Here is a 20,672-nt window from a genome sequence, read left to right as displayed (position 1 = left end):
GCACGGATTGCATGGAGCACGGGGTGTGGTGCAAAAATAATGAATACTGTTATGCTGGAAATAATAAATAAATAAATAAATAAAAAATAATTAAAAAAAAATGAAGGAGCCAACAGAAACCATTGAAAAAAAGAAAAAAAGAAAAAAAAAAAGATAGAAGAATGCACACTGATAAAGGAGATATTGGTGAAAACATTTAAGCCATTCAGGAAATGTAGCACTGCATTGAATAATGCTGTTTTAAGAGTGAATGAGGTTTTTCTTGCCAACTCTCCAAGGTGAACTTCTAATGTCTAAAAAGGAGAAAATACTTTCAAATATGCTCAAGTCTAGTCAAGTGCAGGTTTTAAAAATTTCTGTGTGTATTTTCTTCAATAATTGGAAATTTGTTCCCAGTATATGGAAGTTGTGTGAATTATGTAGACTTACGTAAATCTTTAGAAAAAGAAGAAATGACACTTTGAAGCAGAGACAAGTGTATGCGGAAGGGCGGGGTTTGAATAGTTTGTATGATGACATCCTGATGAATACCAAGCAGGGGAAGTGAACTTTGTCTGGAAGTGAAAGTGACAGAAGACCGTGTCTCAAAAGATATGCGAGAGCCTATTTTGGACACACTTGACTGACAGGGCCTCCTACCAGGTGTAAGGTGTGGCTGGATAGAGACTAATTCTTGTCAGAGGAATATGCAGAACAGAGCGACCAGGAAAGCCCTATGTGCGTGTCCCACTCTTCAAGGCCATTCCCCTTTTCACCCAGGTCAGGAAGGGTGGGGAAGAAAGATCCAGAAATGCTTTCCTGTGCTTAACTCACAGAAATTCTTTATTATTAATATGAACAGTTCATCTACTATTAGACATTGGTGATCCTACATTGCCACTACTGTTTAAGAATATATGAGTGGGTCCCAGAGCAAAAGGGGTACACACAGAAAAAAAAGTAGAGTATATACCAATATGCTGAAACAATTATGTCTCATTTATATTAATAGTATCTAAAGACAAAATTTAATTTAAAATAAAAATTTTATAAGTCAGAAGTTTTAAATGAGCACCTTCTATTTTAGTCAAAATGAAACAAAACAAACCGAAAAGAATATAATTGTATTTTGCAACCAAAAAGAAAACACTGGAGAGCTCTAGAATTTTGATTATGATTTTTTTAGTGCCATTATGGGCCTCTTATTGTACTGTGTTTTTTTTTCATATATTATCCACAATTCTCATGAAAAAGTTTGAGAGATAATTATTACCATCTTGATTTTACACATGAGAAAATGAAGTTTAGATGCTGTAAATAATTTTCCTGCTAAATGCTGTAAATCATGGCCAGAAGAAGCAGAGTAAATAGTTTCACCTACATCTGACTTATTCGAAAGCCCAGAACCTTTCCACTCTACCATTTTGTCCTTTAAAGACTTCCTAACTAGTAGCATTGACACAGTACTAATGCTCATAGAAGTTATAGTGGGTAACATTTATGTCAGAAGCTTTGAAGGTTTTATGTGGAACTGATGTAGGAACTGTCAATTGGTGAAGGAATCCTCATGATAAACTTATGAGGTGGATGCTGTAACTACTATCATTTTACATACAACACTGAAGCACACACTGTCCATGAAACTTGCCCATGGTCACATAGCTAGTTACTGCACAGCTGTGATTTTAAATGGGAGTTAATTATCTACTAAGGGTGTCTGGGTGGAAAAAACAATAATACATGGTAGTACTAATTTCAAGCCTTTATTGTGTCCTCAATAAGAGTCTTTATTTAGGGAACTGTCTATATTTCTTTATTGAACATACAAGTTTGCATAAAGGGTCTTACCATGGTTTCTCTGAAGATCTAATAAGTTTCTCACCTTAAGTTGTCCAACACAAATGGAGTTCCGTAAATGAACCAACATGATAAACTATCATATTTAATACATTTAGGTATATTAATGGATAAATGTTAAAATTCCAGAGGAAACTAAAAAATTAATATCTGAAATAAACACAGTAGTATAATTCATGAAATAGTATAATGTATAGAGTTGGGTAATGTTATAAAATTATAAATATATAGATTATAAAATATAAGTTTTTTGTAAGTTAACATTTATTAGACTTATATTGGTGATCATTTTCCAACATGTACAAATATCAAATTATTAAGTTGTCTACCTGAAAACTAATAGTGTTTTATGTCAATCATACCTCAATAAAAAATGAAAATCAAAAAAGAAGGGAAAAAAAAGGAAGTTACTGTTAAGTGGAGAAATACAGCATAGCAGCAAAAATTCCTTAGACTACCTAAACCTCAGTTATTTATCACCTGAGAAATTAGAATAATAACTCCTATCTTTCAAAGTTGTCGTGAAGTTTCAAGATAATGTATATAAAGTTTTTAGAACCAAGTAGCCCTCACAAAAATGGCATTCTCATTATTAGGTACCTAAATAGAAAAGAAGTCTCTGGGAATAATTGCATCTTCTTTTTTTGACATAACATTTGACAATTTTATGTGTGAATGAGGAGCTACCAAAATTAAATTACATGTTGCATTGTATCCAACATTTGCTGCTGAAAGCAGCTAGCAAATAAATCCAGAATTGAATTGTATTATGAACTAGGAAATTTTTTTCTCTTATAAAAGCATTTGGTCAATCTTATGAAAGTCAAGCAGCTTTTGAATTTAGAATAATCAGTATCACATTTATAAATGTGAATTTTTAGGCAGCCAGCTTGTTTAAATGAAAACATATCAATGTCAACTTACATATGTCAATTATATTTACAATTTAAGACCTAGAAACTTCAATTTTAAGGGTATGATGTATTTTTTAAAAGATTTTTTAAAATTTTTTGAGAGTGAGAGAGCATAAGCTAGGGAGTGGTGTGGAGAGGCAAAGAAAGAAGCAGACTCCACACTGAGCAGGGAGCCTGGTGTGGGGCTGGATCCCAGAATCCTGGGATCATGACCTGAGCTGAAGGCAGCAGCTTAACAGCTAAGCCACCCAGACATCTGGGTATGATGTATTTTAGAAAAATCATGACAAATACCTTCAATCTTTTAAAAAAGATTATTTACTTATTTATTTTAGAGAGGGAGAGTGGGCAAGAAAGAGAGCATAAGCTAGGAAGGGATGGGGAGGTAGAGGCAGAGGGCTCAATCCCAGGATCCAGGGATCATGACCCAAGCTGAAGGCAGATGCTTAACTGACTGAGCCACCTAGGCACCCCCTAATGTCTTCACTTATTAACTTAGCTTACTTTTGCAATTACAAATACTTTAGATCAAATAGAAATTAATCAAATTTTTTTCATTATTGTATTGGTACCCTAATTTAAAATTTTATGTATATCCTGAATTCAGTGGAAATATCACACTTACTCATTTAAATTTAACATTTAATTTCTATGAGAAAGAAAATATTTAATTTTTTCTAAAAATTCACATCTTTATAACTCACAATAAAAAATAAGGCCTAAAATATAACTGCATTCAACTCAGAATATTTCTGTTATAACTGTTTAGGAAGCTTGTCCTCTGGTTAACATGAGACAACAGTGCCACCTTTAGTGTATTTTAATACCTAGGTTTTAGTAAAAATTGCTTGCTGAGACAGGTGACTTTTTCTTAAGGAAATAGGAATTGGAGGATCTGGAGCAGGTAACCCTTTGTGATACCAACTACCTCATACATAATTAATTGTGTTGTTATTTTAATGTCTTTTTGCCAATATGTTACATTTTTATGTTACTGGTCTGGGCCTTTCAGGTTCTAGTCTATTTGTAAAGTCACATATGTACTTTGTTTATCATTCTCAAAATCTTTGTTTTCAAGCCCCACCCAATTTTATTAGCATGACTATAACACTATTTCCTTAACTCTAATTAATGATATATTGTTCTTTCTTAGGCACAATGTATGCATGGTCTTTCCAATTCATGGTCTTTGAAGTAACCAAACATGATGAGATTATCATCTATCTATTATTTGTCTATCTAGCTATCCATCGTCTAAAGATTTTCCTGTTTACATTTACCAAGTACAATCACACTTGGTAAATGTATACCTTATGCTGAGCAACTATTCTAGTTTAGAAATTATGTTAATGTTCTAATCCCATTCAGTTTTTAGTTTCTGGATACATAAATCTGAATTTTAATCATAAAAATATGTTTCTGTAACCTTTATATCTTATTATCCACTGAAGATTTCAGTCTCCTATATTCTGGATAAATGTAAGGTAACATAAGAGGAAAACTATTACGACTAAAGTCATAAAGCTAAAGGTCTTTTCAAGTTCATTTCCTCAAGAGATACTGCCTGAGCATTGCTTCTCTGCAAGGGGTTTATTAGTTTGTGTCAATGGTCATTTACTCTAGAACCCCTCTAATTACATGAATATGCAATGTGAGGTCACGTTTTTCACAGGTTTTGAATTAGTAGGATATTTATTCTTATACCCTACTGATACCTTACTGCTCTCAACACATACAGTTTCCCTAAAATCTTCACATACAATCTGATCATGAGTTAAACAATCTGATCAAGTTAAACAATCTGATCATGAATACATACTATGAATTCAGAAATATACTAGGTGAGATTAGGGATCAAAATGAGGTGTATAATGACATTCTGGCCTCTAGAGAACTTGCAATGCATGGGAGAGAAGGTTACTATACTGTATGCCATTAAAGAATAAGGAAATTATTTTATTTTATATATTCATAACATAAAAAAGATGATGTGCCCTTGCTATATGCCTGGCACCACACTATGTGCTGACATATGTAAACTTGAATATTAGAATATGTTAATTTGAAGGGAATCAAATACACCTATATATATGATTCAAACTCTAAGACCTATGGATAGTGAGAAAAAGATCCCAGAAATACTTATTGGTGCTGTTTGAGATTCAGTTTTAGCTCACATTTGTTAATATCTTAAAACCCAGTGTGTATGATACTAGGTACAATCCTATTTTAAATGACCTATATAGTTTATTTGTAAACCCCATGGGCATGGTATTAACATCTCCATTACACAGAGGAAAAAACAAAATCAAAAGAATGTAATAAATCTGCCAAAGTGAACCTTTTTAGTGACTGATCCAAGATTCACCTCCAAGTCATTTGATGACATGACCAAAGATTTTCCCTAGTACAACACTTCACAGCAACTGGGATTGTTGACAGAAAGACAAGTAGCCCCCTTGTAAAACTGTGGTACTTTTAGTCCCTTTGCAGTCATGCAGGATAATCTTCCCTAATTTGAAAGTAGCCAATAACTGGCATGAAGCCATTCTTGACAATTACTATTTAACTTTCCTAATGGGATGACTTACAGACTACAGTTTTGAAAGGGGCTAACATGTCCTTTGAACTCATTTGAATGCTAACTCAACCCCAACAGCTGGGGGAATGTAAGCAAATTTTTGCTTCTGCTCTGTTTGGATGCTTTGAGAATTAAAAAAAAAAAAAAAAAGAAGAAGAAAACATAGTAAGGATTCAACAAATGTTATCTGTTCCTCTGCCACTGGTTATGTAGAAAGAATGACTAGAACATAAGGCAAAAAACCCTTCACATCCTCTTCTGAGGAAGCAGAGGGAAGAGAATAATACATATGATAGCAGAGATGAACACATTCAGTACTGTGGTGGGGATCCTGGCCAAGGAAATTAGGTGAGAAAATGTACTGAAAGCATTCAGATTGGAAACACATTAGATAGTGATAATTTTTGCCTAATCTTACAAATCTTTATAAAATATTTCTTTAAAAAAGAAAAGAAATCCAAACCTCTTCAACTAACAACTTTTTACTGACTTGCTCCCCTTTTCCTGCATGACATGATTTTATTGTTGAGATTCACTGGTTTCCATTTTTATGTCTCTCTAGCTCATGGAGAGAAACATGAAGAATTAGTTACCTTGGGAAGCCCAGATTCCCACACTATTAGTGAGGGGCAGAAATCTTCAGGAACTTCTAAAACAAGGAAAGGCAAAGAAAAGTCTTCGGAGAAAGACAAGACAGCCAGAGAAAAACAAGCCCCTCGCTTTGAGCCTCAGGTGGGTGTACTACTTTTTCTCATTGGAGTCATTTCATAAATGTATGTCCATTGATTTCCCACTTGTCTATCTCTCCCAAGGACAAAACTGAAAAATTCCACCTCCTTGATTCTAGCAACCATCTAGATAACCTTAAGGACATTCCTTGGACACCTTCTGCAAGCTGCTTTTCCCAGTTCAGTATCGAAAATCGTTAATCAAACTTTTAAGACATGTATGTCTATAAGACACTGTTTTGGAGCCTTGGGTTTCTAATATTAATATTATACAGTCCCTATCTTCAACGAACTTGCAGTCTAATGGAGGCGACTGAAGGTAAACAGAGTTTTAATGTTAAATATTACATGTGAAGTGGTAGGAGGAAGAGGTACTTATTCTAGCCTCTTTCTCCTAGAGGAGCCAAATCCGGACCTGAGTCAATGAGCAAAGATATTCTAAGGTGAAAGTGAACACAATCTCTGTGTTTTGTTTTTCTGGTTTTGTTTTGTTTTTTTTTCCTTTTCCGGCACTGAAGTATGAGAGATGGGGCTGGAGCGGTAAATAAGAGTCAGAAAGAGAAAGGCCTTTAAGCCTCATTAAGAGGCTGGGATTCTGTTTATAGCCAAGAGGTCATTCCTTCCAAATTCCTTCAGGGCCAGTTCGGTAATTGCAATGACAGGGGTAAAGAAGAGGATGTGAGGGCAGAGTTGAGGAGTGCGAGTATAGGCCGAAAGATACTCAAATTTAGGTTATTTAAAAACACTGAACTCAAAATACCTATGAGGATAAAATCTTCCCAACATTTGTCATCACTGTTTAGGCTCAGCAAGGCTGGTGGTGGGTTGGGAGACAGGAGGTTAAAAAAACTTATTGGCACGATCAGATTTATATTTCAGATATGCTGGTGGCTTTTAAAAATATACATTTAAGGGGGGAAAGACTAGGGATGGGGAGAATAACTCAAGAAAGTACTGCAGTAGTCCAGGCAAAAGAGGGCAAGTTGTATCAGGTATAGGGGAGAAAGGAAGAAGACGACAAAAAGAACTATCGAGGGGGGTGCCTGGGTGGCTTAGTGGGTTAAAGCCTCTGCCTTCAGCTCAGGTCATGATCCCAGGGGCCTGGGATCAAGCCCCACATTGGGCTCTCTGCTCTGCAGGGAGCCTGCTTCCCCCTCTCTCTGCCTGCCTCTCTGCCTACTTGTGATCTCTGTCTGTCAAATAAATAAATAAAATCTTAAAAAAAAAAAAGGACTATCAAGGAAACAAATAGTTTATGTAGTTATTAATCCCAAATGGGTGATAAGGAACAAGAAAAAATAAAAGATATCTCTCAGGTTTACAGCTGAATCAACTGAACAGGATGTTGGTACCACTAGTATAGAACTTTAAAGGGAAATTAACAAATTAGGGGGAAGAGGCAGTGATCATGTCCTACAATTCAGTAGTAGAAAAGCTGTCCACCTGCATTGCCAAGTTTGTCTGTCTATCTATCTGTCTTTCTTTCTTTGCTTTCTAGATTTTATGTATTTTTATGATAGAGAGAGTGCTTGTGAATATATGTGTGGGGAGGAGGGACAGGAGAAAGAGTCCTGAGCAGACTCTATGCTGAGTGCAGAGCCTGATGCTGGGCTCCTTTTCATGACCCTGAGATAGGGCCTGAGCTGAAACCAAGAGTTGGATGCTTAACAGACCGAGCCACTCTGGTGCCCCACCAAAGTTTAATTTCCCAGTTGGAGTCTGCCTTTGGAAACATGATGAAATAAAGCATAACCTGACCTCTGCTGAGAGTAGAATGGAACTGATGGTGGGGGAGGGGAGGGTAATCCCTTGGGTGGGGCTCTTCCCTTGTGTTGGAATTCAGTTAGTGCAGGCTGACCTAGTCAATGTCAGTGCTGGGAAGAGGCAAGTTGCCAAGGCTGCAGAAGTTGCAACCTGCATCCCATGAAACAAGAAGTCTTGGAAGGAGAGAAACAGCTGCATTTTTTTTGTGCTCACCCAAAGATTATTGGAGGATAAATCACATCAGTCTACAAAGAGGTTTTCATACAAGCAAAATAAGATGTAAATGAACCAAAAGAGAAGCCGGTTTTATGGTAAATCCTGTTATTCTTCGAACACCCATAGTTTACAAATTGAGATTTTAAAGCTTTAGGACTTCAGCTCCCAATGGACTTATACAAGTGATCATCCCTATGTCCTATTTTTATTTACTTAATTATTTTTTTTTTTTGGTAAAGATTTATTTACTTATTTGAGAGAGAGCACAAGTCAGGGGAGAACAGTGGGAGAAGAAGAGGGAGAGAATCTCCAGCAGATGCACACAGAGCCCCATATAAGACTCAGTCTCAGGACACTGAGGTCATGACCGGAGCTGAAATCAAAAGTTGGACGCTTAACCGACTGAGCCACAGGTGCCACACAAATGTCCTATTTTTAAAAATACTTTGAAATTTGTTTTGAAGGTTGTTTTTATCCATTAGAATGTAAAGATTTCACATTTAGCTCAAGGTAAAGCAAGTTTAAGAGTATTTTAAAAAAGTCAGTTAGTGGCTGGTTAAAACAAAAACATTAAACAAACCATCAAATCTCTGAAGAAATACAGTGTTCTGTATAAGAGCAAAAAATAGTCTTCTTGTGGGGGGATGTCATGGTGTGAATGAAGACAAAGATAGTCAAAGTAAAGCCTTTTATTATACAAATAGTTATTACCACAAAATTTGAAGAGTCATTCCAATTTCTACCAAATCATATTAATTCAAACTTCAGGTGTGAGGGGAAAAATGCCTTATAAAAGGAAAATAAACATTTCCAGGATAAATCAGAAATCAAAGATAAACACACTGAAGAAGAAAAATCCAGTTCTCCAGGTCCTAGCATCCTGACTGACAGAAGTTATGCTCATATTTTCTTTATACCCCATGGACAAGCCTGCAAGCCCCACTGGGACAGCTGAGATTCTTCCAGTTTCAACTAAACAAAGTACTGCTAAACTTACTTTCTTATCCCATTGAAGGTGTACAAGCCTAATAGCCAGTTATACTGGTGGGCTTATCCCCAGATCAAAGTATGATAGAGTCAGAAGAATAAAAACAGGTGATCAAAGCTGAGCAGACTATGGCAAAGACAAACAAGCAAAGGAGAGAAAGAGTTTATCTCTTCAGCAAGAAAAGGGTACAAAGGTGAATATTAATGACAGAACCTGAGCTTGAGTTCAAACATTAAGAACAGCAGACCCAAAGCTTGGCATTAATAGGATTGAAGAACTGACTCTTTATCTACTGGAATGTCTTGAGGGAAAAGAAGAGGATTTTGTGGAAAGAGTTAATTTATATTTATTACAACTGATATAAAAATGGTGTTCTTTAGGCCTTAATTGGCTTCATGAAGCCAATGAAAAGAGATATCCAAAGTCTCACAGCTGATGGCAGAGGAGCAAGGGGATGTGGTTGCTCTTCAGATACTTTGAAAATTAGTTGAAATTACTTAGAACCCATTTCCTCAGCATCTTGACTGCATTGTAGGTATAAGCACAGGGCCATATGAGCTTGCATATTTGGGTTGTTTCATAGGGCTCTGGGTGAATGTGAGGAACTTTATAAAAAATTAGGATCACATATGTTTTTATAAAATGTCATTGTTAAAGCAGTCAAAAGGAGTTGGAGCCAGGCATTTTATGAGTCAAACATGGGGAAGTACTCTTAAGGTTAGAATGGGATATGAACTAATGACTGAATGAGTAAGAAGTCCCAGCTGTGTTGTGGTAGCTGCAGTATGTACCATGATAAACAGGGGAAGAATGCCAAAAGCTTTTGTGCTCAAAAACTATGGATGGTTATTTCCCCGGAGTCAAGTCTCACTATTTGGGAAACTGTCCATATAAAATGTGACAGGACATTTGAGCCTCATCTGCTACTCTAGGCTACTTTGCAGAGTGTAGATTTGATGAAATGATCTTCATCAAGGTGGTTTGCTTCTGAATAACTCCTAAGTGTTAGCACTGCATGAGCATAAACATTTTGGCCAGATGTCCCATAAATACATAGTATCCCTAGGCACTGGACATTATAAGAGACATGTGAGAGATACCATGATATACATAAGTTTGAAAACCAAACTGTCTAATGTTACAAACTGCTATAGATATGGAAGTCCATATAGATCTTGATTTATTACTTCCTGATATCTATTGTAGATTTAATCCTATAATGTGTGAAAACATACCTCTAGATGAAAGTCAAAATGAAAAGCTGAAGTTGGAAGTGTTGAGGTACATTAAAAAAAAAAAAAAAATTTAAATAAAGAAAAGAAAAAGATGACGGAGGAGTAGAGGACCTTCTTTTAACCAATCCCCTGAATTGTGCTGGATATCTACCAGACCATTCTGAACACCCATGAAATCAGTTTTTATTAGAAGAAGATGTATCTGGATCTCTACAAACAGAATATTTTAGGTGGTTGGTCTTGAGGTAGGAAGCAGAGATTCATGATTCTGCAGGCATCCATCAGAAGATAAACAGAAGAGGGAGGGAGCCTCTGGGATCCTGTGCTACTGGAGCACAAAAGCCTCCCATACTGGGGACTGGGCACAGACTTGCAGACTGGTAGCAGTGAGGAAAGGACTTTAGGGCAACACCCTAGACTGAAACCTAGAGCTGCAGGGACACAATTGCGAACTGGGGGCGGCTGGAGGTTTTAGAAGCACAAAGGACAGGGACATGCCTGGACCTGGAAGCAAGAGCTCAGAGAGCTGCTGTGGGGCTCACAACCAGGATGCTGTGGTTTTGACAGTACAGACAGAAGTGGAAACAGTGTGGCCTGGAGAGCTCACTGAGGGGCAGACTGCAAGCTCTCTGTTCTGAGACAGAGGTTTGGATACAGATACTTCTGCTCTGACTCTCAGGCGGGGGGATGCAGAAAGCTGCCAGAGAAAGTCATCACCTGAGTAACAGTGTGGCAGTCCCCTCCCCCAGAAGACAGGCTGGAAGAACAAGAGGCTGACAACCCTAAGGTCTCTATAAAACAAGTGCATCTTCCTTGGCTTGTGGTCAATAATTTGGACTCTGTACAATCCTTCAACCACCCCTCAACAGAATGACTAAGAGGAGGAACCCCCAACATAGGAAAGACCAGAGACTATGATCTCTGTCACAGAAATAATGGATATATAAGCAAGAGATCAGAAACAGAATTCAGGGGAACAGTTACACAGACAATAGCTAGGATGGAGAAAACTATTAATGGCAACATAGATTTTCTAAGGGCAGAAATAAGAACTGATCTGGTAGAACTTAAAAAATGCTATCAATTAGATCCAATCTAGTCTAGATACTCTAATAGCTAGGGTAAATGAAGCAGAAGGATGAATTAGTAATCTAGAAGACAAGCTGATGGAAAAGAAGACACAGGAGGAGGCCTGGAACAAACAGTTTAAAATCCATGAAAACAGAATTAGAGAAATAAATGATGCCATGAAACATTCCATTGTCAGAATTGTTGGGATCCCTGAGGGGGTGGAGAAAGAGAGAGGACTAGAAAATATATTTGAGTAAATTGTAGCTGAGAATGTCCTATTCTGGGGAATGAAACAGCATTTGTGTCCTAGAGGCAGAGAGGACCCCTCCCAAGATCAAGGGGAACAGACCAATGCCCTGGCATGTAATAGTAAATCTTGCAAATCTTAGAATCAAGGAAACCATTGTAAGGGCAATTAGGGGGAAGAGATTCCTTACATACAGAGGGAGGAATATCAGAATAATGTCAGACCTATCCAGAGAGACCTAGCAAGCCAGACTGGCAAGACGTATTCAGGGAACTAAATGAGAAGAACATGCAGCCAGGAATTCTTTATCCAGCAAGACTGTCATTCAGAAAGGACGGAGAGATAAGGAGTTTCCAGAAGCAGCAGAAACTGAAACAACATGTTACCACTAAGCTGGCCCTGCAAGAAATATTAAGTGGGGTTCTATAAAAGGAAAAAGATCCCAAGAGTGATATTGAACAGAAATATATGGAGACAATCTATAGAAACTAGGACTTCACAGGCAACATGATAGACAATAAAATCATATCTTTCAATAATCACTCCCAATGTGAATGGCCTAAACGCTCCCATAAAATGGCACAGGGTGCCTGGGTGGCTCAGTGGGTTAAGCCGCTGCCTTCGGCTCAGGTCATGATCTCAGGGTCCTGGGATCGAGTCCCGCATCGGGCTCTCTGCTCAGCAGGGAGCCTGCTTTCTCCTCTCTCTCTCTCTGCCTGCCTCTCTGCCTACTTGTAATCTCTCTCTGTCAAATAAATAAATAAAATCTTTAAAAGAAAAAAAAAATGGCACAGGGTTGCAAACTGGATAAAAAGACAAGACCCATCCATATGCTTTCTACAAGAGACTCATTTTGAACCTAAAGATACATCCAAATTGAAAGAGAAGAGATGGAGAACCATCTATCATGCCAACGGACCTCAAAAGAAAGCTGGGGTAGCAATTCTCATGTCAGAAAAATTAGATTTTAAGCTAAAGACTGAGTTAGAGATACAGATGGACACTATTTCATTCTTAAAGGGTCCATCTAACAAGAAGACCTAACAACTGTAAATATCTATGTCCCCAACATAGGAGCAGCCAACTACATAAGCCAACTGTTAACCCAAATAGACATATTGATGATAATACATTAATTGTAGGGGACCTTAACACTTCACTCTCAGTAATAGACAAATCATCTAGGCAGAAAATCAACAAAGAAACAAGAGCTTTGAATGGCACACTGGACTGGACGGACCTCAAAGATATATATAGAACATTCCACCCTAAAACAACAGAATATTCATTCTTCTTGAGCACACATGGAACTCTCTCCAGAATAGACTACATACTGGATCACAAATCAGGTCTCAACTAATACCGAAAGACTGAAATTATTCTCTGCATATTCTCAGGCCACAATGCTTTCAAACTATAACTCAAAAAAAAGTTTTTTTGTTTTTGTTTTTGTTTTTTGTTTTTGTTTTTTTTTCACAAGAAAAAGTTTGGAAGAAATTCAAACACTTGGAAGATAAAGACCATCTTGCTCAAGAATGTTTCAGTCAACTAGTAAATCAAAGAAGAAATTCAACAATTTATGGAAACCAGTGAGAACAAAAAACACATGTGTCCAAAAACTATGGGCTATAGCAAAAGCAGTCCTAAGGGGGAAAACATAGTCATCCAAGCATCACTCAAAAAACCAGAAAAATCCCAAACACACAAACTGTCTTTACACCTTAAAGAACTGGAGGATCAATAACAAATTAAGCCTAACCCACATACAAGAAGGGAAATAATTAAGATTAAAGCAGAGATCAATGAATAAGAAATCAGAAATACAGTAGAACACATCAACAAAATTAGAAGTTGGTTCTTTGAAAAAATTAAGAAGGTTGATAAACCACTGGCCAGACTTATCCAAAAGAAAAGAGAAAGGACCCAAATTAATAAAATTATGAATGAAAAGGGAGAGATCATGACTAACACCAAGGAAATAGAAACGATTATCAGAAATTATTATCAACAGCTATATGCCAATAAATTAAGCAACCTGGAAGGATTCATTCATTCCAGAATTCATTCCTGGAAACCTATAAACTACCAAGACTGAATCAGGAAGAAACTGACAACCTGAATAGACCAGTATCTAGTAACGAGATTGAAGCAGTGATCAAAAACCTCCCAAAGAACAAGAGCCCAGGACCTGATGGATTCCCTGGAGAATTCTACCAAACATTCAAAGAAGAACTAATACCTATTCTCCTGGAGCTGTTGCAAAAAATTGAAACTGAAGGAAGACTTCCAGATTCTTTTTATGAAGCCAGCATTACCCTGATCCCCAAACCAGGCAAAGACCCCACCAGAGAGGAGAATTTCAGACCAATATTCCTGATGAATATGGATGCCAAGATTCTCAACAAGATCCTAGCTAATAGGATCGAACAGTGCATTAAAAAGATTATCCACCATGACCAGGTGGGATTTATCCATGGGTTACAAGATGGTTCAACATTTGCAAATCAATCAATATGATAGAACAAATCAATAAGAGAAGAGAAAAGAAACACATGGTCCTCTCAATTGATGCAGAAAAAGCATTTGACAAAATACAGCATCATTTTCTGATTAAAACTCTTCAAAATATAGGGATAGAGAGAATAATCCTCAACTTCATAAGTTCCATCTATAAAAAACTCACAGCAAATATCATTCTCAATAGGGAATAGCTGAGATCCTTTCCCTTCAGATCAGGAACATGACAAGGATGCCCACTCTCACCACAGTTGTTCAACATAGTACTAGAAGTTCTAGCAACAGCAATCAGACAACAACAACAACAAAAATAATAAAAGGTATTCAAAATGGCAAAGAAGTTAACTCTCTGTCTCTTCACAGATCACATGATACTTCGTGTGGAAAACCCAGAAGACTCCACCCCAAACTACTAGCAATTAAGAAATTCAGAAATGTGGCAGGATACAAAATTATTGAACAGAAATCAGTTGCTTTCATATACACTAACAATGTAACTGTAGAAAGAGAAATTAGAGAATTGATTCCATTTACAATAGCACCCAAAACCATAAGATACCTTGGAATATATGTAACCAAAGAGGTTAAAGATCTATACTCTAGGAACTACAGAACACTCATGAAAGAAACTGAAGGCACAAAAACATTCCATGTTCATGAATCAGAAGAATAGACATTATTAAAATGTCTATACTGCCTAGAGCCATCTATACTTTCAATGCCATCCTGATCAAAATGCCAATGACATTTTTCAAATTGCTAGAACAAACAAATTTTTATGGAATAGAAAAGACCAAAATCACTAAGGAAATGTTGAAAAAAAAAAAAAAACTGGGGGCATCATGTTGCCTGATTTCAAGCTATATTACAATCTGTGATCACCAAGACAGCACGATACTGGCACAAAAACATAGACTAATGGAACAGAAGAGAGAGCCCAGATATGGACCCTCAACTCTAAGGTTAAATAATCTTCAACAAAGCAGGAAAAAAAAATATACAGTGGAAAAAAAAAGACAGTTTCTTCAATAAATGGTGCTGGGAAAATTGGACAGCTATATATAGAAAAATTAAACTTAACCATTCTCTTACACCATACACAAAGATAAACTCAAAATGGATGAAAGACCTCAATATGAGAGAAGAATTCATCAAAATCCTAGAGGAGAACATAGGCAATACCCTCTTCGACATTAGCCACAGCAAATTCTTTCAAGACAGTCTCCAAAGACAAGGGGAAAAAAAATGAAAATGAACCTTTGGGCTTCATCAAGATGAAAACCTTTGGCACAGCAAAGGAAACAGTCAATACAACAGAGGCAACCGATGGAATGGGAGAAGATATTTGCAAATGACATCACAAAGGGCTGATATATATATCAGAACTATAAAGAACTCAAACTCAGCATCCAAAAAACAATCAAGTCAAAAAATGGGCAGAAGACGTGAACAGACACTTCTCAAAAGAATACATACTAATGGCTAACAGACAGATGAAAAAATATTCATCATCATTAGCCATCAGGAAAATTCAAATCAAAATCACATTGAGATACCACCTTACACCAGTGAGAATGGCAAAAATTGACAGGGCAAGAAGCAACAAATGTTAGAAAGGTTGTGGAGAAAGGTGAACCCTTTTACATTGTTGGTGGAAATGCAAGTTGGCACAGCCACTTTGGAAAACAGTGTGGAGGTTCCTCAAAAAATTAAAAATAGAGCTACCCAGCAATTGCACTACTGGAGATTTACCTCAAAGATACAGATGTAGTGAAAAGAAGGGCCGTATGCACCCCAATGTTCATAGTAGAAATGTCCACAACAGCCAAACTGTGGAAAGAGCTGAGATGCCCTTCAACAGAAGAATAGGTAAAGAAGATGTGTTCCATATATACAATGGAGTATTACTCAGCCATCAGAAAGTATGAATACCAAATTTTGCATCAACACGGATGGGATTGGAGATTATGATAAGTGAAATAAATCAAGCAGAGAAAGTCAATTATCATACGGTTTCACTTATTTGTGGAACATAAGGAATAGCATGGAGGACATTAGGAGAAGGAAGGGAAAAATGAAGGGGAGGAAATCGGAGTGGGGGATGAACCATGAGAGACTATGGACTCCAAGAAACAAAGTGAGGGTTTTAGAGGGGAAGGGGTAGGGAGATGGGTTAGCCTGGTGGTGGGTATTAAGGAGGGCATGGATTGCATGGAGCAGTGGGTGTTATATGCAAATAATGAATCACAGAACACTACATCAAAAATTAATGATGTACTGTATGGTAACTAACATAACAAAATTAAGGAAATGAAAAAATGAAAAATCTTGCAAAAATATTAAGTCAAGGAAAAGCAATTCTGCAGAAAATTAATGACTGGATAAAACTAAAAACTAATATGTTTGGTGGTTTTCCACTGTTTTTGAAATTGTGACAAATGTGTACATATATAATAAAAAATGAGAAGCTTTTTCAGAAAATCCATCATTTAATAAGGAATTGTGGGATTCATCCTGAGATAACTTTGAAATGCTCCTGAATTCTGGGGAATACTGAAAAAGATGGTGTTTGGATCAGTTTGCATAGCACCAAATGTATTCTTGGTTACAGAATTCATATCAGAATTGGGTTTTTAGGATATTAATAATTAAGCTTTAGGAATCTTAATATTGTGCCAGTTGTTTGGTAGACCTTGGTGTTTTATCTTTTCATGTTTTAAAATGTATTAATACTTGTGGCACCTGGGTGGCTCAGTGGGTTAAGCTGCTGCCTTCGGCTCGGGTCATGATCTCGGGGTCCTGGGATCGAGTCCCGCGTCAGGCTCTCTGCTCGGCAGGGAGCCTGCTTCCTCCTCTCTATTTGCCTGCCTCTATGCCTACTTGTGATCTCTCTCTGTCAAATAAATAAATAAAATCTTTAAAAAAAATGTATTAATACATGTGCCAAACAAGAAACTGAAAACTATTATATTTTGTATTTTTACTTTAATTACCATAATCATGTTGAATTTATTTGATCATTGATTTTATTTCATGTGGAAAAGCTAATTTCCTCTTAAATTTATATCACTTGTGTTTTCATTAGTTACATTTTATAATCCAAATGCTACTTTTATTGTAATATCTAAATGGATACAGAAAAAGAGAAGTTTCTCTACCAAGGGATTATTACTTTTGAAAGGACCAGATACAGTTTTCTTTTTAAAATTAGGTTATTTTAATATTGTTTTGTTAGAAAATACAGGTGAAGTGGTTTCAAGAAAGTATTTTGTTCCTCTTGAACGAGATAATGTTGTGTGTTAACTTTTCTAGCTGTAGCTCCAGTTTATCATTTAGTGTTAGGAAATCAATTATTTGAAGGCACTGAAAAAATATTCTTATCATCAACAAAATAAATTATTGAAATTTAAAACAAATTGAAATGTAAAACAAATAAGCTTAACTCAATCCATAAACTGTTACTGTGCCCCCCTAGTCCTTCATCATACTCCCTTTCCTGATCCCAGAGTTTCTGATTAACTCATTTATCAAATATAAAAGATGATAAAATCTTTTGTACCATGTTGTAAAAGGAAGAGAGAAAAGAATTTCCAATTGTGAGATTTAAGTTCTCATCAGAATATTAGAGGAATATTGTAGAAAGCAAGGAGATCTTTTTGGTAACATTGAAGTCAAACTGCGCTCAACAACTTTATTCAGTGGCCCTACCAATCCCTGCTTCCCCATCTTCATTATTCAACATGAATAATTGACAATTGTCACGTGTAAAGTGCTAGTAACCACATTAGATTCAAGCATCTCTCTCTACCAGATTGTCACCAATGAGCGTCACTCATCTAAATATTTCCAGTCCTAAATCAATCTGCTCCCAGCTTATGGCTTATAAAAATGAAAATAATCCTAGAAGATATCAAAATGTTACTTTCATAATGAATATATATCCAGTGTATCCACACCTGGCATGATCAACTATCCCTACCCTAATTTTTGTAAAGAGGTGCCGCATAACTCTAAATGTAATTTAGAATTTTTTTTCTTTACAATTTTAGATAAAATTTGTGTTTAGTGAAATGCAGTAAAATTAATTGTACAATTCAATGAATTTTGACTAGTGCATTCAATGCTGTAATCTACATCTCTATCAAGGTATAAAGTATAGATCATTTCCATAAGGTTGGAGAGTCCCTCAAACCTCTTTGCAATGGACTCTGTCATATTCATATCTTACCCCAGGCAGCTGTTTTTGCCTGTTCTGGAATTTCAAACAAATGAGTCACCCAAGTTGTATTCTTTTGTGCTCGGCTTCTTTATCTCAGTATGATGTCTATCTGTAAGATCCATCTGCACTGTGGTATACTTCAATAGTTTATTACTTTTTATAGTTAAGGTAGTATTCGATGATATAAATATATGATAATTCGTTTATCTATTCATCAATTGATAGACATTTATATTGTCTCCTCCTTTTCTTGGCTATTATGAGCATAAAGCTGTAATGAATTTTTCTGTCCAAGTATTTTTGTGAACATGTGTTTTCATTTCTCCTGGGTACATACTTAATAGTGAAATTATGGGTCGTGAGCTAAAATCCAGACTCTTTTGACTGGAGGGCAATACCTAACCCAAAGGTTTTTATTTATCAGATATCCACTGTTCACCCTCAACAAGAAGATCCAAATAAACCCTACTGGATTTTGAGGTTGGTCACAGAACACAATGAAGCAGAATTTTTTGAAGTGAAAAAGGATACAGAACGAGCAGATGAAATCCGAGCCATGAAGCAAGCCTGGGAGATGACTGAGCCAGGAAGAGCTATCAAGGTCACTTGAGTGGGAAACGTTGTTCATTAACTTTCCATTCCTAGGCACCAGTCTGAAGTGAGAGCCATGAGGGTGAAAGCACATAGTCTTTCCTTTAAGAACGGTATCTGGAATTTTGTTAGACACTCACTAACTACATGTTAAGACCATATTTAAACACACTGTGAAATGTGCAGAATGGCTGATACCAAGATGACTCACAAAAGCGAAGCACATGATGGTGCCACGTTATTGGCCCAAACTGTGGGTTCCCTTGTTCTTTTACATGGTGTGGGCTGTATTGATGTGGTTTTGGAATATAATGAGGTTCAGTGTGGTGAGGTCTGGAGCCAATGACCAAGAAAGAATTCTTGTGATGTCTTTGGTGCAGAATGTTGGTTTATTGAAGCACAGGGACAGGACCCACAGGCAGAAAGAGCTGCTGCCCAAGGTTGTGAGGGGTGGCTGACTATATACTATGGGCTTGGGAGAGGTAAGGAAGAAGAGAGGTTTCTGAAAGAACTTTCATTGTTAAAGAAGACTCACAGGATACTAGAGGCCTTGTGACTGTCAAGTTAAGTTGTCTTAGCCTCTAACAAGGCATTAACATGAAGATAGTTGGAAACTTCTTGGAGGAACATTATACTCTGCCTGCTTCAAGTATCTGTGAATAGGCTGCAGGTTATAAGCACATATAATTGCATCTACATTTCCTTCTGGAAGCTAGGCTATTTTTTTTAAATTTTTTATTTCTTTTCAGCATAACAGTATTTATTGTTTTTGCACCACACCCAGTGCTCTATGCAATCCGTGCCCTCTCTAATACCCACCACCTGGTTCCCCCAATCTCCCACCCCCCGCCCCTTCAAAACCCTCAGATTGTTTTTCAGAGTTCGTAGTCTCTCATGGTTCACCTCCCCTTCCAATCTCCCTCAACTCCCTTCTCCTCTCCATCTCCCCTTGTCCTCCATGTTATTTGTTATGCTGCACAAATAAGTGAAACCATATGATAATTGATTCTCTCTGCTTAACTTATTTCACTCAGCATAATCTCTTCCAGTCCTGTCCATGTTGCTACAAAAGTTGGGTATTCATCCTTTATGATGGAGGCATAATACTCCATAGTGTATATGGACCACATCTTCCTTATCCATTCATCCATTGAAGGGCATCTTGGTTCTTTCCACAGTTTGGCGACCGTGGCCATTGTTGCTATAAACACTGGGGTACAGATGGCCCTTCTTTTCACTATATCTGTATCTTTGGGGTAAATACCCAGTAGTGCAATTGCAGGGTCATAGGAAAGCTCTATTTTTAATTTCTTGAGGAATCTCCACACTGTTCTCCAAAGAGGCTGCACCAACTTGCATTCCCACCAACAGTGTAAGAGGGTTCCCCTTTCTCCACATCCTCTCCAACACATGTTGTTTCCTGTCTTGCTAATTTTGGCCATTCTAACTGGTGTAAGGTGGTATCTCAATGTGGTTTTAATTTGAATCTCCCTGATGGCTAGTGATGATGAACATTTTTTCATGTGTCTGATGGCCATTTGTATGTCTTCATAGGAGAAGTGTCTGTTCATATCTTCTGCCCATTTTTTTATATGATTGTCTGTTTTGTGTGTGTTGAGTTTGAGGAGTTCTCTATAGATCCTGGATATCAACCTTTTGTCTGTACTGTCATTTGCAAATATCTTCTCCCATTCCGTGGGTTGCCCTTTTGTTTTGTTGACTGTTTCCTTTGCTATGCAGAAGATTTTGATCTTGATGAAGTCCC

General features: G+C 37.0%; 1 protein-coding gene across 3 annotated transcripts in view; it reads left to right on the top strand.

Moving 5' to 3' along the window:
• ADGB (androglobin) overlaps nucleotides 1–20,672 on the top strand; it is a 173,228-nt gene that overhangs the window by 136,688 nt on the left and 15,868 nt on the right. For all 3 annotated transcript variants that reach the window (XM_032339299.1, XM_032339298.1, XM_032339297.1), the window contains exons 30-31: nucleotides 5,894–6,063; nucleotides 18,741–18,917. In XM_032339299.1, coding sequence (XP_032195190.1) covers nucleotides 5,894–6,063; nucleotides 18,741–18,917 — 347 coding nt within the window. The remainder of the gene's footprint in view (nucleotides 1–5,893; nucleotides 6,064–18,740; nucleotides 18,918–20,672) is intronic.

This window comes from Mustela erminea, chromosome 4, assembly GCF_009829155.1.
Source record: "Mustela erminea isolate mMusErm1 chromosome 4, mMusErm1.Pri, whole genome shotgun sequence".
Taxonomy (NCBI): Eukaryota; Metazoa; Chordata; class Mammalia; order Carnivora; family Mustelidae; genus Mustela; species Mustela erminea.
Note: the sequence above shows the minus strand (reverse complement) of the source record. Positions and strands in the feature narration are given on the sequence as shown.